This window comes from Balaenoptera acutorostrata, chromosome 12 (genome assembly GCF_949987535.1).
Source record: "Balaenoptera acutorostrata chromosome 12, mBalAcu1.1, whole genome shotgun sequence".
Taxonomy (NCBI): domain Eukaryota; kingdom Metazoa; phylum Chordata; class Mammalia; order Artiodactyla; family Balaenopteridae; genus Balaenoptera; species Balaenoptera acutorostrata.
Window position 1 is genome coordinate 16,140,594 of NC_080075.1, and position 25,548 is coordinate 16,166,141.

At 38.8% G+C, this 25,548-nt stretch overlaps 1 protein-coding gene across 1 annotated transcript in view; it reads right to left on the bottom strand.

Moving 5' to 3' along the window:
• DNAH6 (dynein axonemal heavy chain 6) overlaps window positions 1-25,548 on the bottom strand; it is a 304,153-nt gene that overhangs the window by 55,915 nt on the left and 222,690 nt on the right. The window contains exons 60-62 of the mRNA XM_057558258.1: window positions 16,062-16,295; window positions 12,188-12,323; window positions 3,016-3,185 (exon numbers count right to left, since the gene is read on the bottom strand). Coding sequence (XP_057414241.1) covers window positions 3,016-3,185; window positions 12,188-12,323; window positions 16,062-16,295 — 540 coding nt within the window. The remainder of the gene's footprint in view (window positions 1-3,015; window positions 3,186-12,187; window positions 12,324-16,061; window positions 16,296-25,548) is intronic.

Genomic DNA, 25,548 nt, shown 5'->3' on the forward strand with positions numbered 1-25,548 from the left:
GAGAAGTTGAGAATATCACCCCTTCAAAGAGGTCCTCCTTGGTTCCCACCCTAAACTGGCTTTCACTCTATTACTTTTACTGAAACTTCCCATTCATGTCCTTCCAAGAACTTTTTGCAAATGGAAAATATTTTATTCTTTTATTTTCCCTCTCTCCCACTAGAATGTAATCCCCTGGGAGTATGGGCTTTGAATTTTTTCTTTTTCACAATTGTAGCCTCAGTGCCTAGAATACAATAATTACTCACCAAGGTATTTGTTAAATGTTCTATGAACAGAAGCTGAGGGAAAGTTACCAATCTTCAAATATTGGAAGGTGACTCTCAGGTCTTTCCCGAGCTGGTCTTCTCTGGACCAGAGAAATGGGAATGCTGGCTGGGAGGCAAGGCCTCACAGCAGGTGGGATCTTGCATGGACATAGCCGACAAACATCTCTTCTCTAGGAAATCTTCCAGTAGTCATATTTCTACTGTATGATGCAATTTCCCTATCCATAGCTAACTGGACCAGGGGTAAAACTTAAGTCAAGCTGGACCAATCAGAATCTCTCTCTTAAGAATTTGAAACTAGAGGAAAAGTTTATAGTTGAGAGCTGAGTGCTGATAATTGCAATACTACAGAGCTATGTTCATTGAACTGCCCAGGTTATTACTCTTCCTGAAGAGTGATTAATTGGCTTTTCCTTGAATTTAATGAGCTACCCCCCAGTGTCTTTTAATTTTAATAAATCCTTTTTTTCTTAAACTTATTAAGTTTACTCTCTATGGTTGTAACCTAAAGAACCTTAGCTCATACATAGAGACACAGAACCTGAAACAACAACAATTTCCTATAGTCTAGAATTTTCTAGTCCATGTCTTAATCTTTAAAACTCCTTCTTCTTTGGGGCACCTGCCACTTAGTCATCCTTCATTCTTGTCAGCATCCAACCTGGTAGCCACTGTCCCATATTCACTGAAGACTTTCCATCTGCTCATAGCTTTCCTCTTCATTCATGTCTGTTCCAGTGATTTATCAACTGTGTCTCACCATCTGGGGTGACACAACCTAGGTTCAGGGTCCATAAGGCCATCCCACATCCTAACCTCACAGTTCCTTGACCTCTAACTCTAATGCACATCATCTCCTCACTTTCTCAGTCACCCACACCCATGGCCACCCTCAGGACATTGTCATCACTTAGAACTGCTCATCAGAAATTTTAAGTTCAACTTTGATCACAACCTCTCCCGTCCTTCTAGCTGTGCTACTCCTCTAGTCCAACTACATTTGCTTCCAAAGAAACTTTCAAGGTTTTTCCTCTTCTCCCAGTCTATAAGCTCTTTCTTAGATCTCTCCCCGTTTATAGAACTACTTTTACCAACAGTCTCAATGGCTTTTTATCCTCTATTCATCTATTGTAATTATTGGTAGCCCAGGTTGACCCCATAGCCTTTCAGTGTTCCTACAGAGATGGCAGAAAATCCTACAGCATAGCTTCAATATTTCCCAACTATGCTTAGGCTTTCTCCAGTGAGTTTTCTTTCTCTCATTTCTCATAGGAACATCCTCCATTCATTCATTCTGTTGATAACTTGCTGTACTGAAACTCTATACTTCTTTGGTTTCCATGTCACTTCTTTCTCCTGGTGTTCTTCTTGCCCCTCTGCCTCTTCCTTCTCATGGGTTCTTCATCCTTTCTCTCTGCCCTTTCAAAGTTGGTGCTTGTCAGGGTTTCATCCTTTGCCCACTTGTCCTCTTATTCTATTATTCCTCTACCATTTTAACAACTCCTGTGGTCTTACTTTCCAACTCAATGCTGATGATTCCCCAATCTCTATTTCTAAGCCATATGTCTCTCTAGAGTTTTATAACCATATATTAATTGGTCTCCAGACTTCTATACACTCTGATACTGGTGGACACTGCAGACTCAGTGACATCTTCCTCTGACATGTTTTTCCTTTCACATTTGCTTAGTTGTTGATACAACTATCCCCTTTGGCACCCACGCAGAAACTAGGAGCAACACAATTGCCGCATCTCCACATCCCCATCCATCTCTTTAATCTACTACCTCTATCTTAATTCAGGCTGCCATAATTTAAAAAAAAATTCTATTGGAGCATAGTTGATTTACAATGTTGTGTTAGTTTCAGGTGTACAGCAAAGTGACATATATACATACATATATATATGTATATATATACCTATCTCTCTCTCTATATATCCATTCTTTTTCAGATTCTTTTCTAATATAGGTTATTACAGAATATTGAGTAGAGTTCCCTGTGCTATACACCAGGTCCTTGCTAGTTATACATTTTATATATAGTAGTGTGTATATATTAATCCCAATCTCCTAATTTATCACTTACCCCCACGTTTCCTCTTTGGTAACCATAAGTTTGATTTCAAGATCTGTGAGTTTTTCTGTTTTGTAAATAAGTTCATTTGTATCATTTTAAAAATTAGATTCCACATATAAGCAATATCATATGATATATGTCTTTGTCTGACCTCACTTAGTATGATAATCTCTAGGTCTATCCATCTTGCAGCAAATGGCATTATTTTGTTCTTTTTTTATGCAGACTATTGTAATTTCTTATATAAACTACATCAAGCATCTTCAAACTGGTCTTGGTAACTATGGTGTTTTTCTCTTCAAATGCCTTCTTCCCATTGCTGCCAAGATCTGAAAGGCCCATCAATCCCCTGCTAACGCTGTCCAGCAGATCCCTGCTCTCCCTAGCAGAGAGCACAAGTTCCCCATGACACACACCAGGGAAGGACCACCAGGTTGCTGGCTGGCTTTCCAACCTTTTCTTTCATCATTTTGTGTATAAAACATTGTGTTCTGTTAATAACACAAAGTCTCTATTTCTTATTAAAAACACAGAGTCACAAACGACCTCCCAAACTTGGCCATTGCTACTCTCTAAACAAATCTAATTCAGTCCATGAATCATAACTGGCTGGTGAGTTTTAGTAGAAGTAATTATAACACAGTTCTTTAATGAAAAAATCTCCTACCTTTTCTTCTTTACAGCATTTAATAAGAATTAGCTTATGGAAAGAACTTAATTCTGGATGCCAAAAATTATGGCTTGTGGGCACCATTTCTGTTGTCATGAGTTGATCATCCTCCTTTATTTTAGAATAAGCTTCCTGTTCAGGTGGGTTAAGATAAGTCTCAAAAGATCCTGGAAACACAATTTAAAAATACGCTTTAATTAAAGTTGCTTTGACTTTGATATTAAATAAATGTATTTGATAATTAAAAAATCTCTACATTTACCATTAGCTTTTTACATTACCACAAATGTAAATATATTTAATCTCCCCCTACCCAACCTAATTAAAAAATAGTGAATTTAAAATTGGATCAGAAAATGAATTCAAACCACTTAACAAAAGGCAAAGCTAAAACAAATGACAGAGAAGTTAAAAATGAAAGGATGCAGAGATATATCAATCAAATGTGAGCAAAAACAAACACCTGACATGATAAGAGTAACATTGGATATATTAGAATGCAAGGCAAATATAATTAAATGGGATGAAATAGTTCAAGTTATATTAATTAAAATACAAACCCAATAATAAAAACACAATAAAATAAACCTATATGTGTTAGACAATAGCATAAAAATACATCAAACCATCACTGCTGAAGGCAGAAGAAAAAGCAGAAAAACATATTAGTGATAGGAAATAACACAACTGTCAGTCTGTGACAGATAAAGCAAATTAAAAATTCTGGTATAAATATTTTTTACCATATAAATAATATATGAATAAATTGACACTGGTACAACTTTATGCCCTAATAAACAGAACACATTGCCCTCAACCCCCCTGGAATATTTATAAGAAATGGGCTTGCATCTCGCATGAGGCTTAGGATCCTTCCTAGGACCCTTACTCTGGTTATAACATGTAGTAAGAATTAGCATTGAAATTCCTGCAGATAGAGAGGGCAGACAGCAGAAGCAAGAAGAACTACAGTTCTGCAGCCTGTGGAACAAAAACCACATTCACAGAAAGACAGACAAAATGAAAAGGCAGAGGACTGTGTACCAGATGAAGGAACAAGATAAAACCCCAGAAAAACAACTAAATGAAGTGGAGATAGGCAACCTTCCAGAAAAAGAATTCAGAATAATGATAGTGAAGATGATCCAGGACCTCGGAAAAAGAATGGAGGCAAAGATTAGAGAAGATGCAAGAAATGTTTAACAAAGACCTTGAAGAATTAAAGAACAAACACCTAGAAGAATTAAAGAACAAACAAACAGATGAACAATACAATAACTGAAATGAAAAATACACTAGAAGGAATCAATAGCAGAATAACTGAGGTAGAAGAACAGATAAGTGACCTGGAAGACAGAAAGGTGGAATTGACTGCTGCAGAACCGAATAAAGAAAAAAGAATGAAAAGAAATGAAGACAGCCTAAGAGACCACTGGGATAACATTAAACATATGGACATTCACATTATAGGGATCCCAGAAGGAGAAGAGAGAGAAAAAGGACCCAAGAAAATATTTGAAGAGATTATAGTCAAAAACTTTCCTAACATGGGAAAGGAAATAGCCACTAAAGTTCAGGAAGTGCAGAGAGTCCCAGGCAGGATAAATCCAAGGAGAAACATGCTGAGACACATAGTAATCAAACTGATAAAAGTTAAAGACAAAGAAAAATTATTGAAAGCCACAAGGAAAAAATGACAAATAACATAGAAGGGAACTCCCATAAGGTTAACAGCTGATTTCTCAGCAGAAACTCTACAAGCCAGAAGGGAGTGGCATGATATATTTAAAGTGATGAAAGGGAAGAACCTACAACCAAGATTACTCTACCCAGCAAGGATCTCATTCACATTCACCAGAGAAATCAAAAGCTTTACAGACAAGCAGGAGTTAAGAGAATTCAGCACCACCAAACCAGCTCTACAACAAATGCCAAAGGAACTTCTTTAAGTGGGAAACACAAGAGAAGAAAAGGACCTACAAAAACAAACCCAAAACAATTAAGAAAATGGTAATAGGAACATACATATTGATAATTACCTTAAACGTGAATGGATTAAATGCTCCAACCAAAAGTCACAGGCTCACTGAATGGATATAACAACGAGACACATATATATGTTGTCTACAAGAGATCCACTTCAGACCTAGGGACACATACAGACTGAAAGTGAGGGGATGGAAAAAGATATTCCATGCAAATGGAAATCAAAAGAAAGCTGGAGTAGCAATTCTCATATCAGGCAAAAAAGACTTTAAAATAAAGAATGTTACAAGAGACAAGGAAGGACACTACATAATGATCAAGGGATCAATCCAAGAAGAAGATATAACAATTATAAATATATATGCACCCAACAGAGGAGCACCTCAATACAGAAGGCAAATGCTAACAGCTATAAAAGAGGAAATCGACAGTAACACAGTAATAGTGGGGGACTTTAACACCTCACTTACACCAATGGACAGATCATCCAGACAGAAAATTAATAAGGAAACACAAGCCTTAAATGACACATTAGATGAGACAGATTTAATTGATATTTCTAGGACATTCCATCCGATAACAGCAGATTACATTTTCTTCTCAAATACACATGGAACATTTTCCAGGATAGATCACATCTTGGGTCACAAATCAAGGCTTGGTAAATTTAAGAAAATTGAAATCATATCAAGCAACTTTTCCAATCACAACACTATGAGATTAGAAATCAATTACAGGGAAAAAACACTAAAAACACAAACACATGGAGGTTAGACAATATGTTACTAAAAACCAAGAGATCACTGAAGAAGTCAAAGAGGAAATAAAAAAAATACCTAGAGACAAATGACAAAGAAAACAAAACAATCCAAAACCCATAGGATGCAGCAAAAGCAGTTCTAAGAGGGAAGTTTATAGCAATACAATCCTACCTCAAGAAACAAGAAAAATCTCAAATAAACAATCTAACCTTACACCTAAAGGAACTAGAGAAAGATGAACAAACAACACTCAAAGTTAGTAGATGGAAAGAAATTATAAAGATCAGAGCAGAAATAAATGAAATAGAAACGAAGAAAACAGTAGCAAAGATCAGTAAAACTAAAAGCTGCTTCTTTGAGAAGATAAACAAAATTGACAAACCTTTAGCCAGACTCATGAAGAAAAAATGGGAGGGGGCTCAAATCAATAAAATTAGAAATGGAGAAATTACAATGGACACTGCAGAAATATGAAGCATCAGAAGAGACTGCTACAAGCAACTCTGTGCCAATAAAATGGACAACCTGGAAGAAATGGACAAATTCTTAGAAAGGCATAAGCTTCTAAGACTGAACCAGGAAGAAATAGAAAATATGAACAGACAAATCACAAGTAATGAAATTGAAACTGTGATTAAAAATCTTCCAGCAAACAAAAGTTCTGGACCAGATGGCTTCACAGGTGAATTCTATCAAACATTTAGAGACGACCTAACACCCATCCTTCTCAAACTCTTCCAAAAATTTCAGAGGAAGGAACACTCCCAAACTCATTCTATGAGGCCACCATCACCCTGATAACAAAACCAGACAGAGATACTACAAAAAAAGAAAACTACAGACCAATATCACTGATGAATATAGATGCAAAAATCCTCAACAAAATACTAGCAAACAGAATCCAACAACACATTAAAAGGATCATACACCATGATCAAGTGGGATTTATTGCAGAGATGCAAGGATTCTTCAATATATGCAAATCAATCTGTGCGATACACCACATTAACAAATTAAGGAATAAAAACCATATGATCATCTCAATAGATACAGAAAAAGCTTTTGACAAAATTCAACACCCATTTATGATAAAAACTCTCCAGAAAGTGGGCATAAAGGGAACCTACCTCAACATAATAAAGGCCATATATGACAAACCCACAGCAAACATCATTCTCAATGGTGAAAAACTGAAAGTATTTCAAATAAGATCACAAACAAGACAAGGATGTCCACTCTCACCACTATTATTCAACATAGTTTTGGAAATTTTAGCCACGGCAATCAGAGAAGAAAAAGAAATAAAAGGAATACAAATTGAAAAAGAAGAAGTGAAACTGTCACTGTTTGAAGATGGCATGATACTATACATAGAGATTCCTGAAGATGTCACCAGAAAACTACTAGAGCTAATCAATGAATTTGGTAGAGTTGCAACATACAAAATTAATACACAGAAATCACTTGCAATGCTATATACTAACAATGAAAGATCAGAAAGAGAAATTAAGCAAACAATCCCATTCACCATTGCAACAAAAAGCATAAAATACCTAGGGATAAACCTACCTAAGGAGGTAGAAGATCTGTACTAAGAAAACAATAAGACACTGATGAAAGGAATCAAAGATGACACAAACAGACGGAGAGATATACCATTTTCTTGGATTGGAAGAATCAATATTGTGAAAATGACTATATTACCCAAAGCAATCTACAGGTTCAATGCAATCCTTAGGAAATTACCAATGGCATTTTTTTTACAGAACTAGAACAAAGAATCTTAAAATTTTTATGGAGACACAAAAGACCCTGAATAGCCAAAGCTATCTTGAGGGAAAAAAATGGAGCTGGAGGAATCAGACTCCCTGACTTCAGACTATACTACAAAGCGACAGTAATCAAGCCAATATTGTACTGGCACAAAAACAGAAATATAGATCAATGGAACAGGATAGAAAGCTCAGAGATAAACCCACGCACCTATTGTCAACTAATCTATGACAAAGGAGGCAAGGATATACAATGGAGAAAAGACAGCTTCTCCAATAACTTGTGCTGGGAAAACTGGACAGCTACATGTAAAAGAATGAAATTAGAATACTCCCTAACACCATACACAAAAATAAACTCAAAATGGATTAAAGACCTAAATATAAGCCCAGACACTATAAAACTCTTCGAGGAAGACATAGGAAGAACACTCTTTGACATAAATCACAGCAAGATCTTTTTGACCCACCTCCTAGAGTAATGGAAATAAAACCAAAGATAAACAAATGGGTACCTAATGAAACTTAAAAGCTTTTGCACAGCAAAGGAAACTATAAACAAAACGAAAAGACAACCCTCAGAATGGGAGAAATTATTTGCAAAGGAATCAACAGACAAAGGATTAATCTCCAAAATATATAAACAGCTTATGTAGCTCAATATTAAAAAAACAAACAACCCAATCAAAAAATGGGCAGGGGGCTTCCCTGGTGGCGCAGTGGTTGAGAATCTGCCTGCTAATGCAGGGGACACGGGTTCGAGCCCTGGTCTGGGAAGATCCCACATGCCACGGAGCAGCTGGGCCCGTGAGCCACAATTGCTGAGCCTGCGCGTCTGGAGCCTGTGCCCCGCGACGGGAGGGGCCGCGATAGAGAAAGGCCCGCGCACCGCGATGAAGAGCGGTCCCCGCACCGCGATGAAGAGTGGCCCCCGCTTGCCGCAACTGGAGAAAGCCCTCGCACGAACCGAAGACCCAACACAGCCAAAAATAAATAAATAAATAAATAAGAAAATCCTTAAAAAAAAAAAAAAAAAAAAAAAAATGGGCAGAAGACCTAAATAGATATCTCGCCAAAGAAGACATACAGATGGCCAAGAGGCACATGAAAAGCTGCTCAACATCACTAATTATTAGAGAAATGTAAATTAAAACTACAATGAGGTATCACCTCACACTGGTTAAAATGGCCATCATCAGCAAATCTACAAATAACAAATGCTGGAGAGGGTGTGGAGAAAAGCCTCTTGCACTGCTGGTGGGAATGTAAATGGATACAGCTACTATGGAGAACAGTATGGAGGTTCTTTAAAGAACTAAGAATTACCATGTGACCCAGCAATCCCACCCTACGCATATACCCAGAGAAAACCATAATTCCAAAAGACACATGCACCCTAATGTTCATTGTAGCACTATTTACAATAGCCAGGTCATGGAAGCAAGCTAAATGCCCATCGACAGACGAATGGATAAAGAAGCTGTGGTACATATACACAATGGAATATTACTCAGCCATAAAAAGGAATGAAATTGGGTCATTTGTAGAGATGTGGATGGACCTAGAGACTGTCATACAGAGTGAAGTAAGTCAGAAAGAGAAAAACAAATATCGTATATTAATGCATATATGTGGAATCTAGAAAAATGGTACAGCTGAACCAGTTTTCAAGGCAGAAAGAGACACAGATGTAGAGAACAAATGTATGGACACCAAGCGGGGAAAGCGGGGTGGTAGTGGTGGTGGTGGGATGAATTGGGAGGTTGGGATTGACATATATACACTAATATGTATAAAATAGATAACTAATACTGAACATGGGAAAAAAAATAAAGAAATAATTTAAAAAAAGAAAAAAAAGAAAGACAACCCACTGAATGGGAGACAAAAAAAAAAAAAAAAAAAAAAGAAATTCCTGCAGGTGCAGGGAGCACAGTACGGTGTAAACCCCTCAGCAAACCAGCACAACCATCTAGTGATGAAACAGGCTGCTGCAGTCGAACATTAGGCAAAATAGTTGGCTTCCATGGCGGGCTAGAAAACCACTTTCTCCAGCTGGTCTACTGGGACTCTCCTCTGAGGGCCTAACAATAGCAACCACAGAGCTGGTGACAGTTTGTAATTTAGTGACACTTAAGACCATGGCCCTGGAGCCATGGAGTACGTACCTCTGCAATACTTCTAATTTCTATATGAAATATACACAATTACATGGTATGAGACCACAGAGCACAGCATACCACAGTGCTTTCTAGTTGAAAGTGGATGCATCATTCTGAGGGCCAGGTAGTAGAACCACTTATTCCAAAAGGACTTCTTTTCTCTTCAGGTTCTCATTACTGTATAATCACCAGGGCTTTGACTAATAAGACATGATAAATTAAAATTATAACTCTCAACTAATAGGACATGAAGCACTTAGAAACCATCAAAGACACAAGATTAAGGCAATTAGGAAGCCTTTGCAGGTAAGAGTGGCATTGAAATTAATTATTAAACTTAACCTGCAAAGATCCAAAGCTCACTTTTAGAACACAAGCCATCCTATCACATGTACAAAACCTTCACGATTCTGCAGGATTTCCAGAATCAACCTTGAAATTTAACAAATGAAAGCAGTATGGTTGTTTTAAATTACTAAAATTTTAGTCCCAGTTGACAGGAATAACATGGTGCCTTTTGTCCAAACACGACGAGTTGTTCCCAGAATTACTTAACCTTTCAGCCTCTACCTCTTCCCACTTTCTTTGCTTCTGTGTTTATGAGGATCCATCTAGCCCTTTTTGCTTCAGATCTGTCCCTAACTGTCCATCACTAGGCTTATCCTATATGTATTTTTCTTTTGTGTTCTACTTCTAACTACCTTGTTTAACTGGTCCACAATATAGAAACAATTTTTATTTGATTTATTTATTGAAGAGTATTTTATTTTTTCTAGTCTTTATTTAGAAATCAAATGAACATATTAGGATCCCAGAAATTCTGGTCTATGTAGCTTTTAAACCACCACACTTACTGGGTATATTCAGGTAAATAAACATTCATATGAGAAGTAAAAGAATAATTACTAAAAATAGCAATAGAACACAGAACTTCAAATCAGTACAGGGGAAATAAAAAAAAGAATGTGGACAATTCACTTGAAGACAAGAAAGAAGAAATAAAAATGAAGAAAAGAAAAAGCCTGCCAAGGAAAAAATCCCTACAAAATAAGATGATAGATTTAAATCCAAATAGATCAGGATTTTTCAGCCCTGCCACTACTGCCATTTGGGGCCAAGTGGTCATTTGTTGTGGAGGGTTGTTCTGAGCATTGTAGGATATTTAGTCACATCTCTGGTTTCTACCTAGTAGATACCTGCAGCACCACCCCAGTCATGGCAACCAATAATGTCTTCAGATGTTGCTGAATGTCCCCTGGGGAATAAAATCTTCCACAGTTAAGAGCCACTGAAATAGATCAATAACCTTCCTTACAATAATTGGATTAAAACTTGCCTGTTTAAAAAGAGAGACTCTCACATTGTTCAAAACAGCAAAATCCAACTAAAGGTACACCAAAAACATGACAAAGACACAAAAGACTTGAAAAGGAAGAGTGTAGAAATATATAAAGGGGGAATACTAATGAAGATAATCCTGCTGTAATAATATTAATCTTAGAAAATATATTTTAAGGCAAAAAGCACTATTCAGGGTAAAGAGGAATATTATTTAATAAAAAAGGAATAATTTGCTAGAAAGATAATAATCCTAAATGCATTTTTAATTAACAGCATCAGTTCCACAAGATATAATGGGAGAAATTCCAGACTACAAAGAGAAATTGTCAATCATAGTGGTGAACCTTACAGATTTAGTATAAAAGACAGTAAAATAAACACCACAATTAATAGGTTTGAACTAAAGATTACATATCTTTAGTTCAAAAAGTTACATATCTTTTGCATCCAAGAAAAGACACACATGGGGCATTTTACATAAACTGAAGTATAAATAAATTACAAAGAATCAATTTCATGAAAACCATGAGTATAATTTCTACAATGGAAGTAAATTATAAACAATAAAAAGATAGCACCCCCAAATCGTAAATGCATTTGAATTAACAAGTATACTTTCAGAATCAAAGGGGCTACATAGTAAAACTTTTGGGGAAAATATAACATAGAATGTTATAATTAGAGCAGGCATAACCTCTGGGGAAGAGGGAAAGGGTCCTATGAAGGAGTATAAGGGGATTCTGTGATGCTGGTACTGGTCTGTTTCTTGACTTGGGTGGTGGCTCGTAAGTACAGTCGGTTTTTGATAATCAAATTGTTGATTCTGATTTGTGTACTTTTCCATATGTATGTTATCCGTCAATAAAAAGTTAAAAAAAGAAAAGTATGGGATGCAGCTAAAGCAATACCTAGAGGTAAATGCATCTTCTTAAAATGGGTATAATAGTAAACATGAAATATTGAAAATTCATGGGCCAAGCATACAACTCAAGAAATTGGGAAAACAGGTAATTCACAATTTCTTAATAATGAGGACATTTCTTAGTGAAAAATATTGATATTGCAGAAGAGGTTAAAGGAGACCTTAGAGTTAGGATTCACAAGCTTGTTTACAACCCCATATAGCAGAGCCTTTTTGACGTATTACCTATGCGTATGGAAATAGGATGTAACACTATGTATTGTGTAAGTTCTTTAAAAACTGGAAATAATTCTTCTAAGTCACAGCATGCAAACCACATGGCAGTAAGCAGCCAGGGAAATTCAGGCTTAGGTGGGCGTTCCTATTAGAAGACAGAAAGAAAGTGAATAATAATTCACAAAGACAACCACAGAATATGCTTTCACCTTGTCTAAGTGAAAAATCAAACTCTAATAGAATGTTAAAAATAACCATTTACCCAGGACAAGTATAAGATATAGTGAGATACAAATGGTGTTGAATCAATTCTATTTGTTGGCCTTTGAACAGAAGTACAGCTGATGAAACTTTTCATGTTGACATATGCAGAAAGCAGTTGACCTGGTGAAGGGTTAAAATAAAACCTGTAAAGTCTACTTCTAGCCTGTCCTCCAACATGCCACACCAGTCTCTCCCCACCCCTCAAATATTCTTATATTAATGTTTTTTTCCTAGAGAACTAGTTTTTAAATCCAGTTCCCAGATGTTCTCACCTCTAGGAGATAGGAAATGCTGAGTAGTATAGCAAAATCAGTAGCAAGACAAGTGAAAATCTCATTCCAGCTGGGCTGAGTGTGTATATGTCTAATCATTTCATATATTCCCACAAATTTCTGGGAAAAGTATTATGCCATCTGGCAATATTCCATGAAGCCCTTGCACGTGGGTAAACAGTTTAAAAAGAGACAGAAAAACAGCTGTGATTGTAGACTGAAACTACTTCTTTGAAAATTTCATGAATGTTTGCCTGAGGTTTCATACCACATTTTTAAATGGCTTTATTGAGATACAATTCATATACCATGCAATTCACCCATTTAAAGCATACAATCCAATGTATTTTAGTAAATTCACAGTTATTTGTAACCATGACCACAGTCAATTTTAGAACATTTCATCTCCTCAAAAAACCCCATGTATCCTTTAGCAGTTCCCCTCCCATCTGCCCATGCCCTCTAGCCCTAAGAAACTGAAACTAGTTCTTTGAAAATTTAGTACTTTGAAACTAAACTTTGAAAGTTTGGTACTGCTTTCTGTCTCTATCCATTTGCCTCTTCTGAATACTTCATATAAATCAAATTTTATAATATGTGGTCTTTTGTGACTGATTTCTTTCACTTAGCTTAATGTTTTCAAGGTTTATTCATGTTGTGGTAGTATCAGTACTTCATTCCTCTTTATGATTGAATGATATTCTGTTGTTATGGATATACCACATTTTGTTTACCCACTCATCAGTTGATGGATTGGATTGCTTTAACCTTTCTGGCTATTACAAATAGTGCTGCTATGAATATTCATGTCTAAGTTTTTGTGTGAACCTATGTTTTCATTTCTCTTTGATATATACCTAGGAGTGGAATTGCTGGGTCATGTGGTAATTCTACATTTAATTGCTTGAGGAGCTGCCAGACTGTTTTCCAAAGCAGCTGCACCATTTTTCATGTTAGCAGTTTATGAGGGTTCTGATTTGTCCACATGTTCACCAACATTTGGTATTATCTGTCTTTTGACTCTAGCCATTCTAGTGGGTGTGAATGGCATCTCCTTATCATTTTGATTTGCATTTCCCTGATAAATAATGAGGTCAGACAGCTTTTCATGTGCTTATGTATATATTTGGAGAAATATCTATTCAGGTCCTTTGGCTATTTCTAAGTTGCGTTGTCTTTATTATGGATTCGTAAGAATTCGTTATCTATTCTAAATACAAATCCTTTATCATCTTAATGTTTTCGAGGTTTATTCATGTTGTAGTATGTATCAGTACAACCTTGTCAAAATCAGTTGACCATAGACACATGGCTTTATTTCTGGACTTTCACATTTGATTCCATTTACCCATATGTCTATCCTTATGCTAATATCTTGCTGTCTTGATTACTGCTGCTTTGTAGTAAGCTTTGGGATTTAGATCTCTTGTAATTCTGTATGAATTTTAGGATCAGTTTGGCAATTGCTGAAAAGAAACCAGCTAGAATTTTGATAGGGATATCACTGAATCTGTAGATCAGTGTGTGGAGTATTGCCATCCTAACAATATTAAGTCTCCAATCCATGAACATGGGATGTTTTCCTATTTATTTAGGTCCTCTGATTTCTTTCAGCCTGTTTTGTAGTTTTCAGAGTATAAGTTTGAACTTCTTTTGTTAAATTTATTTCTAAGTATTTTATTATTATTGATGCCATTGTAAATGGAATTGTTAGTTTCACTTTATATTGTTCATTGCAAATGTAAAGAAATCCAAATTAATTTTGTATGTTGATCCTGTATTCTGCAACCTTGCTGAACTTGTTTATTAATTCTAATAGTTTTTCTTAAAGTAAATTCCTTAGTGTTTTCTATGTACAAAATCATGTCATCTGCAAATAGAGATAGTTTTACTTCTTCCTTTCCAATCTGGATGCCTTTCATTTCATTTTCTTGTGTATCTGTCCTGGCAAGAATTTCCAGTACAATGTTGAAAAGAAGTGGTGAGAGCAAACATCCTTCTTGTTTCTGATCCTAGGTGGAATGCATCCAGGCTTTCACTATTAAGTATGATGTTAGCTATGGGTTTTTGTATATGCTCTTTATCTGGTTGAAGAAGTTCTCTTTTATTTCTAGTTTGTTGAGTGTTTTTATGATTATTAGTTATGTGATTCTGGAAAGGTCTTTAACCTCTCTGAGCCTCTGCTTGAAAAAACTGTAAACACAGCTGTTAACAAGAATACTGTGAAGGAAGAAGGGTGACAATGCCGGGAAGGGCTTAGCTGAGTGATTGACTAATAGTCAGTAACAGAGTGAGGTGGGTAAGAAGGAAAGCTCTACAGACTTGACTGCAAGGGTTTGAATCCTGGTTCCAAACCCTAATAAGTGTGTGATCATGATGAGTTACTTCATCTCTTTGTGCCTAATTAACTTATCTGCAGACTAGAGATAAAATTAGGAACTCACCCAACAGAAATACTGAAATAAATAAGTGAGTAGATATACATAAAACACATAGCAAACCCTCTATAAGTATTAACTGTGATTATGAAGTTAAGACAGTGTTAAGCAAGGACTAACAGAATACGTATGTATGCAGGATGGGTGGGTGTCAGGGAAGAAGGACCATCTGGTGTAGAGGTCTTCCTTGGGCTTGTCCTGGGAGTGCAGGGTGCTGAGAGTCAAATGAAAGCACAAAGTCCAATGTCCCAGTGATACTCTGAGGCTCAAATATTGGCAAATAGATGCAGGTGTCAGGTCTGTAGGGGCCAAGGGTAGGGCTTGCGATTGAAGACAGAGCCAAGAGTTTAGAGTTGGACCAGATGGACCTGCAGGCAAGAGTTGGGGGACTGTGCCTGAGTTCTGTGGGCCACCAGGTCTGTGGTATATGGGTGAGTTAGGCCAGTTTGAGGGGCTGGGGCAAGTTAGACAAATATTATTGTATGACAGAAGGCAACAATCAAGTTCTAGTCCTTCCCGTGCTTTATAATGAAAGATGGGTCCAGGCAAGAGAGGGTCATGGTTTCACAAACAGTGTGGCCAGATCTGTGAATAACAACTTTTATTGGATTTTAACTCTTCCCATTTGTAAGATGGTCAACTTTTCAAAACATGTGCCCATCTACTAGTTCACTGGTTACTCCCAACTCTCTTTTCTACATGTGAGGACATTGCTGCACAAAGAGGTCAAATGTTACAAACATTATATAGTGACTAAAGACAGAACTAAGTTATAGTCTGGGTCCCTGATCCCTAGTGGGCCACACAGCTGAATGTATAACCTTCAGCCACCAGAGTCACCGTGGAGCATTGGTAGGTGCTTGTGGGCTCTATCTAATAACATTCACTGTCTAATCTTGACACAGATACCTTTTCCAATCCTGCAGAACCTCGGAGAAAGAAATTCCATTCAGCATCGGTTAAGCTTCCTTGCTGACGCATGATCTCAACACAGAGCATAAAGCTGTAGATGAGTTTATGTTGTTCAAAAAGTCCTCTCGAGACATTGACATAAGCTGTTAGGAGAGTCTGTTCTAGTAGAATTTCCATGCGCTGCTGTAGATCATCTGTCCTCACAGAGGTTTCAATTGTTGTATTGAACAACTGTGAAAGAGAACTCTATCAGTGTCTCTGATTTAATTCAATTTCATGGAGGAAAAAATATCCCTGCTCCTCACCCTGACTCCCCCAAATTCAGTGAGTAAATAGCAACACAGGTGATGTACCATGAATAAGTCCAGAATTCATCCCAAATTGACACATTTATATGTAATATTTATTTTGTGCACTCCTCTTTCTCTCCCCATTTTTCAGAAATGGACCAGTGCCAAATTCTTGACTATTGAAAAGGCATAATATTGACTTTGGACAGAAAATGGAAAATAAAGGTGAGCTGGCAAAACGAGTTTCTCATATCCTCAACTCACATTTGATAATCACTTTGAATGAGAGGTGTAAGGGCTAGGTAAGGTCATGCCCTCTTCTTGGCATTTTCCCAAGATAATTCTTAGGGTATGGGAAGAACGTGTAAGAATTTTCTTTGAAATTTAAGAGGAACCAGTTTTAAAGAAGACTTCCACCCTGCTTCCCACCTGGAAATTTTGGGAACAGGCCTCCTCCCCAAAAGGTGCCTCACATTACAAGGATATCAGGAAGGCAGCAGAGATGGTGGCATGGAGGGCTCAGGTGAGAGGGACAGCCACTTCCAAGTAGCACAAGGGCAGGGAGAGGGGAGATCCAGAAATTCCCAAGGGTCTTGAGCTGTGTGACAAATCTGAGCAGAGCCTGAACTCAGGGGCTTGCCTGCAAGTCATGGGCAAGGGGATCTTGCAGCAGAGACTGGGGTCTCATGAGGGATGAGAGGACCATCCTATGGCTTCGGCCTTAAGGATCCACAGCACAAGGGGCAAAGATGCCAGGTGAGGCAGGGCTGCCCAATTCCTTGGTCACCTTGAGAGGGATCGAGGTGCTTTGCTCATGGGGAGATCAGACAGATTGAAGCAGATTGGACGCTGGAGACCAGCTGAGGGCCAAGGCAGATCAATGTCAAGAAGTGTGCTTCACAAGCCCCTAAAAATGCTGCACTGTCCTTGTGCAGGCCTCCTTGTACCACCCCCAACTCATCCTGCTAACAGGATGGAGCACAAGGGGAAAAGATCTGACTGTCTGTCTCCTCACCAAAAGATAGGCCTCCGTTCCCTAAAATTAAAAGGGCTTGGAGGAAGCATTCACTTATTCTAGAGAACTGGGAAAGCCTCGTTAATTCTCTGGAAAGTTTGGTCAACAGAGAATAATGGAGTTGTTGCTTTAATACACTTAGAAGCAAAGAGTTTTCTTTAACAACCTGACAAGAGGCAGAGAGTTTAAAGTCCAGTGAAGACCTGGTAAGTTCGGCGCCAAAATAAAACATGGCGAATCTTGACACACTCTAAATAACTTTAGTGTGAAATGGAATTATGGATGGGTTTGGTAGAGGATGTCCTGGCCAGGGCTGTCACCTACAATTGTGTTTTCGGTTTCTAGTTTCCCTTCCAAATAGCAAAACTCCAGTGTTTTGATGATTCATCCTATAACCCTTTTTCTGTTGGCTCAAGATATTTTCAGGGCATCTTCATTTTTAATTCTTGAAGGAGATTTTAAAACCTTGAAAAGCAGGAATTCCAAAACATCCAGGATGAGAAAAGTGTTATCAAAGTCATTTAGATAGAATGAAAGGATTTACTAATCTTTACCTTGCTTGTTTTAATACCCACCAACTAAAGGAAGAGGCGTGAGAACGGCAACCCCTGCCTTTAGGAACTGAGCTGTGACCCGAGTAGAAATGGCTTCTAAAGGCTGCCACAGCAGATGCACTTCTTGTTGGAAGAGAGCCCAGGTGTGTCTACACAACATGCCTCTCATTTCTCTCAATTCTTCATTTCCATTCTCTCCTGCAGCTCCTATTGCTGCCGGCCCCCTGACCATACCGAGGCCACCAAACAAGACATCTAGAGGAAAAACCAAGCTTGGTCTAGTATATAAAAATTGTCTGAATATTTCAACAGCCTTTTTTAATGGAGAGATGCAAACAGCCTCTTCACTCATGAGATACATATGGTGCTAAGCACCACGGGGGGAAGCAGGATTGGATGAGGCTTCCTTCCTGCCTTCTGGGAGGTCAGACTTCAGCAGGAGAGAAGAGCCCACCGCCCCAGGCAGAGTGGTGGAAGTCCCACATGAGGCGTTCACATGTGTTGCAGAAAGACTGCTGAAAATTGTTTGCTACTCCTTCCATGGAGAAGTGGAGTCTAAATCCCCTCCTCTCGAATCTGGGCTAGCTTTAGTGACTCCATTGACCAAGAGACTGTAGCACAAGTGATGCTGCCTGACATCCAAAGCTAGGTCAGAAGAGGTCTTGCAGCCTCCACCTTGGCTTCTTAGAACATTTGCTTTTGGGAGCTGCCCTCTTGGAACCCAGTTGCCCTGTTGTGAGCACCCAAGCCACATGGAGAGGTGACTGTAGGAGTTGACATCCCAGCCACATAAGTGACCATTTTGGACATCCAGCCCCAGAAGACTGCAGCCTCATCCACAGGCTTCACTTAAGGAGAAGGTGGCACTTAATCTGGAAGGGAGGGCATTCTAAACAGAGAGGGTCATAAACACAGAAGCATCTGGGGAGTCCAGGGAATGTGAATGGATCCATTTGGCTGCTGACAGAGGACTAGTGGGAAATTTGGGTCTAGAGACAGAACGGGGACAGGTTGGATGTGGCTTTGGAACCTGAACTGTGTTTGATGGGCAATGTCTGCGAAAATCCATTTTGGATCCCCAGAGTACAGAGCAGTGTTTTAAAAACATGAGGCCTGGGATGGCCTGGCCTCTGGAGTGAGAGCCAGCACTGACTACAGGTATAAGGGCATGTAGCAGGAAGTAAAGATGTGTGGCAGGGACAGAGGATCTATTTACAATTATTACTGTTTTCTATTGTGAGTGGTGTGTATGGAGAGGCCTTTGAGTTGTATTATGGGTGCGAGCACAGATGATTAAAGAAGCCAGAGTGAGCTAAACTGCTCTGCACAGAAAAGGGAACAATACAGACAAGAGGGGAATGGGAGCTGGTAGATGGGAAACAGCCAGAGAGGCCATGTGGGGGATGGGCTGAGAGAAACTCCAGAGGTGAACAGAGGGAACCCCTGTGGATGCTTGGTACATTTTGCTGTATGATGAGTGATGCAAACTCTCTGTCTCCCCTGGAAATCTTCGGGTAAACTGACATTGCTTGCCAAAGTTTTGCGACATTGAATTTGCTTTTGGGAGATACTAGAATGCTGCCTAAAAGAGGATGAGAGGGGGGAGACCTTCAAGATGGCGGAGGAGTAAGACATGGAGATCACCTTCCTCCCCAAAAATACATCAGAAATACATCTACATGTGGAACATCTCCTACAGAACACCTACTGAATGCTGGCAGAAGACCTCAGACTTCCCAAAAGGTGAGAAACTCCCCACGTACCTCGGTAGGGCAAAAGAAAAAAGAAAACAAAGAGACAAAAGAATAGGGATGGGACCCGCACCTCAGGGAGGGAGCTGTGAAGGAGGAAAAGTTTCCACACACTAGGAAGACCCTTCACTGGCGGAGATGGGGAGTGTGCAGGGGTGAAGATTCGGAGCCATGGAGGAGAGCACAGCAACAGGGGTGCAGAGGGCAAAGCAGAGAATATTCCTGCACAGAGGATCAGTGCTAACCAGCACTCACCAGCCTGAGAGGCTTGTCTGCTCACCCGCCGGGCTGGGTGGGGGCTGGGAGTTGAGGCTCTGGCTTTGGAGTTCAGATCCCAGGGAGAGGACTGGGGTTGGCTGCATGAACACAGCCTGAAGGGAGCTAGTGCACCACAGCTAGCCAGGAGGGAGGCCGGGAAAATGTCTGGACCTGCCTAAGAGGCAAAAGACCATTGTTTCATGGTGTGCGAGGAGAGGGGATTCGGAGCACTGCCTAAATGAGCTCCAGAGATGGGCACAAGCTGCGGGTATCAGCACAGACCCCAGAGACAGGCATGAAACACTAAGGCTGCTGCTGCAGCCACCAAGAAGCCTGTGTGCAAGCACAGGTCACTATCCACAGCTCCCCTCCCAGAAGCCTGTGCAGCCCGTCACTGCCAGGGTCCTGTGATGCAGAGACAACTTCCCCAGGTGAACACATGGCGTGCCTCAGGCTGTTGCAACATCATGCCGGCTGCTGCCACCACAGGCTCGCCCCGCATCCCATACCCCTCCCTCCCTCTCCCCAGCCTGAGTGAGCTAGAGCCCCCTAATCAGCCACTCCTTTAACCCCGTCCTTTCTGGGCAGGGAACAGACGCCCTCAGGCGACCTACACGCAAAGGCAGGGTCAAATCCAAAGCTGAACCCCAGGAGCTGTGCGAACAAAGAAGAGAAAGAGAAATCTCTCCCAGCAGCCTCAGGAGCTGTGGATTAAATCTCCACAATCAACTTGATGTACTCTGCATCTCTGGAATACCTGAATAGACAATGAATCATCCCAAATTGAGGTGGTGGAATTTGGGAGCAACTCTAGACTTGGGGTTTGCTTTCTGCATCTAATTTCTTTCTGGTTTTATGTTTATTTTAGTTTAGTATTTAGAGTTTATTATCATTGGTAAGTTTGTTTACTGATTTGGTTGCTCTCTTCCTTTTTTTAAATATAAATAGATATATATATTTTTTTCCTTTTTCTCTTTTTGTGAGTGTGTATGTATGTATATGCTTCTTTGTGTGATTTTGTCTGTTTAGCTTTGTTTTTACCATTTGTCCTAGGGTTCTGTCTGTCCATTTTTTTTTTTTAAACATCTTTATTGAAGTATAATTGCCTTACAATAGTGTGTTAGCTTCTGCTTTATAACAAAGTGAATCAGTCATACATATACAATATGTTCCCATTTCTCTTCCCTCTTGCATCTCCCTCCCTCCCAAACTCCCCATCCCACCCCTCTAGGTGGTCACAAAGCACCGAGCTGATCTCCCTGTGCTATGCGGCTGCTTCCCACTAGTTATCTATTTTACATTTGGTAGTGTATATATGTCCATGACACTCTCTTACCCTGTCACATCTCACCCCACCCCCTCCCCATATCCTCAAGTCCATTCTCTAGTAGGTCTGTGTCTTTATTCCCGTCTTGCCACTAGGTTCTTCATGGCCTTTTTTTTTTTTTTTCCCCTTAGATTCCGTATATATGTGTTAGCATACTGTATTTGTTTTTCTCTTTCTGACTTACTTCACTCTGTATGACAGACTCTAACTCCATCCACCTCATTACAAATACCTCCATTTCATTTCTTTTTATGGCTGAGTAATATTCCATTGTATAAATGTTCCACATCTTCTTTATCCATTCATCTGTCGATGGACATTTAGGTTGCTTCCATGTCCTGGCTATTGTAAATAGAGCTGCAATGAATATTTTGGTACATGACTCTTTTTGACCTATGGTTTTCTCAGGGTATATGCCCAGTAGTGGGATTGCTGGGTCGTATGGTAGTTCTATTTGTAGTTTTTTAAGGAACCTCCATACTGTTCTCCATAGTGGCTGTATCAATTTACATTCCCACCAACAGTGCAAGAGTGTTCCCTTTCCTCCACACCCTCTCCAGCATTTATTGTTTCTAGATTTTTTGATGATGGCCATTCTGACCGGTGTGAGATGATATCTCATTGTAGTTTTGATTTGCATTTCTCTAATGATTAATGATGTTGAGCATTCTTTCATGTGTCTGTAGGCCATCTGTATATCTTCTTTGGAGAAATGTCTATTTAGATCTTCTGCCCATTTTTGGATTGGGTTTTTCGTTTTTTGTTATTGAGCTGCATGAGCTGCTTGTAAATCTTGGAGATTAATCCTTTGTCAGTTGCTTCATTTGCAAATATTTTCTCCCATTCTGAGGGTTGTCTTTTGGTCTTGTTTATGGTTTCCTTTGCTGTGCAAAAGCTTTTAAGTTTCATTAGGTCCCATTTGTTTATTTGTGTTCTTATTTCCATTTCTCTGGGAGCTGGGTCAAAAAGAATCTTGCTGTGATGTATGTCATAGAGTGTTCTGCCTATGTTTTCCTCTAAGAGTTTGATAGTGTCTGCCCTTACACTTAGGTCTTTAATCCATTTTGAGTTTATTTTTGTGCATGGTGTCAGGGAGTGTTCTAATTTCATACTTTTACATGTTCCTGTCCAATTTTCCCAGCACCACTTATTGAAGAGGCTGTCTTTTCTCCACTGTATATGCTTGCCTCCTTTATCAAAGATAAGTTGACCATATGTGTGTGGGTTTATCTCTGGGCTTTCTATCCTGTTCCATTGATCTATATTTCTGTTTTTGTGCCAGTACCAAACTGTCTTGATTACTGAAGCTTTGTAATATAGTCTGAAGTCAGGGAGCCTGATTCCCCCAGCTCCATTTTTCGTTCTCAAGATTGCTTTGGCTATTCGGGGTCTTTTGTGTTTCCATACAAATTGTGAAATTTTTTGTTCTAGTTCTGTGAAAAATGCCAGTGGTAGTTTGATAGGGATTGCATTGAATCTGTAGATTGCTTTGGGTAGTAGAGACATTTTCACAATGTTGATTCTTCCAATCCAGGAACATGGTATATCTCTCCATCTATTTGTATCATCTTTAATTTCTTTCATCAGTGTTTTATAATTTTCTGCATACAGGTCTTTTGTCTCCTTAGGTAGGTTTATTCCTAGATATTTTATTCTTTTTGTTGCAATGGTAAATGGGAGTGTTTTCTTAATTTCACTTTCAGATTTTTCGTCATTAGTGTATAGAAATGCAAGAGATTTCTGTGCATTAATTTTGTATCCTGCTACTTTACCAAATTCATTGATTAGCTCTAGGAGTTTTCTGGTAGCATCTTTAGGATTCTCTATGTATAGTATCATGTCATCTGCAAATAGTGACAGCTTTACTTCTTCTTTTCCGATTTGGATTCCTTTTATTTCTTTGTCTTCTCTGATTGCTGTGGCTAACACTTCCAAAACTATGTTGAATAATAGTGGTGAGAGTGGGCAACCTTGTCTTGTTCCTGATCTTAGTGGAAATGGTTTCAGTTTTTCACCATTGAGGACAATGTTGGCTGTGGGTTTGTCATATATGGCCTTTATTATGTTGAGGAAAGTTCCCTCTATGCCTACTTTCTGCAGGGCTTTTATCATAAATGGGTGTTGAATTTTGTCAAAAGCTTTCTCTGCATCTATTGAGATGATCATATGGTTTTTCTCCTTCAGTTTGTTAATATGGTGTATCACATTGATTGATTTGCGTATGTTGAAGAATCCTTGCATTCCTGGGATAAACCCCACTTGATCATGGTGTATGATCCTTTTAATGTGCTGTTGGATTCTGTTTGCTAGTATTTTGTTGAGGAGTTTTGCATCTATGTTCATCAGTGATATTGGCCTGTAGTTTTCTTTCTTTGTAACATCTTTGTCTGGTTTTGGTATCAGGGTGATGGTGGCCTCGTAGAATGAGTTTGGGAGTGTTCCTCCCTCTGCAATATTTTGGAAGAGTTTGAGAAGGATAGGTGTTAGCTCTTCTCTAAATGTTTGATAGAATTCACCTGTGAAGCCATCTGGTCCTGGGCTTTTGTTTGTTGGAAGGTTTTTAATCACAGTTTCAATTTCAGTGCTTGTGATTGGTCTGTTCATATTTTCTATTTCTTCCTGGTTCAGTCTCAGCAGTTTGTGCATTTCTAAGAATCTGTCCATTTCTTCCAGGTTGTCCATTTTATTGGCATAGAGTTGCTTGTAGTAATCTCTCATGATCTTTTGTATTTCTGCAGTGTCAGTGGTTACTTCTCCTTTTTCATTTCTAATTCTATTGATCTGAGTCTTCTCCCTTTTTCTCTTGATGAGTCTGGCTAATGATTTATCAATTTTGTTTATCTTCTCAAAGAACCAGCTTTTAGTTTCATTGATTTTTGCTATTGTTTCCTTCATTTCTTTTTCATTTATTTCTGACCTGATCTTTATAATTTCTTTCCTTCTGCTGGCTTTGGGGTTTTTTTGTTCTTCTTTCTCTAATTGCTTTAGGTGCAAGGTTAGGTTGTTTATTCGAGATGTTTCCTGTTTCTTGAGGTAGGCTTGTATTGCTATAAACTTCCCTCTTAGCACTGCTTTTGCTGCGTCCCATAGGTTTTGGGTCGTCGTGTCTCCATTGTCATTTGTTTCTAGGTTTTTTTTGATTTCCCCTTTGATTTCTTCAGTAATCACTTCGTTATTAAGTAATGTATTGTGTAGCCTCCATGTGTTTGTATTTTTTACAGATCTTTTCCTGTAATTGATATCTAGTCTCATAGAGTTGTGGTCGGAAAAGATACTTGATACGATTTCAATTTTCTTAAATTTACCAAGGCTTGATTTGTGACCCAAGATATGATCTATCCTGGAGAATGTTCCATGAGCACTTGAGAAAAATGTGTATTCTGTTGTTTTTGGGTGGAATGTCCTATAAATATCAATTAAGTCCATATTGTTTAATGTATCATTGAAAGCTTGTGTTTCCTTATTTATTTTCATTTTGGATGATCTGTCCATTGGTGAAAGTGGGGTGTTAAAGTCCCCTACTATGATTGTGTTGCTGTCAATTTCCCCTTTTATGGCTGTTAGTATTTGCCTTATGTATTGAGATGCTCCTATGTTGGGTGCATAAATATTTACAATTGTTATACCTTCCTCTTGGATCGATCCCTTGATCATTATATAGTGTCCTTCTTTGTCTCTTGTAATAGTCTTTATTGTAAAGTCTATTTTGTCTGATATGAGAATTGCTACTCCAGCTTTCTTTTGATTTCCATTTGCATGGAATATCTTTTTCCATCCCCTCACTTTCAGTCTGTATGTGTCTCTAGGTCTGAAGTGGGTCTCTTGTAGACAGCATATATATGGGTCTTGTTTTTGTATCCATTCAGCCAGCCTGTGTCTTTTGGTGGGAACATTTAATCCATTTACATTCAAGGTAATTATCGATATGTATGTTCCTATTCCCATTTTCTTAAATGTATTGGGTTTGTTATTGTAGGTGTTTTCCTTCTCTTGTGTTTCTTGCCTAGAGAAGTTCCTTTAGCATTTGTTGTAAAGCTGGTTTGGTGGTGCTGAACTCTCTCAGCTTTTGCTTGTCTATAAAGGTTTTAATTTCTCCATCGAATCTGAATGAGATCCTTGCTGGGTAGAGTAATCTTGGTTGTAGGTTTTTCTCCTTCATCACTTTAAGTATATCCTGCCACTCCCTTCTGGCTTGCAGAGTTTCTGCTGATAGATCAGATGTTAACCTTATGGGGATTCCCTTGTGTGTTATTTGTTTTTTTTCCCTTGCTGCCTTTAATATGTTTTCC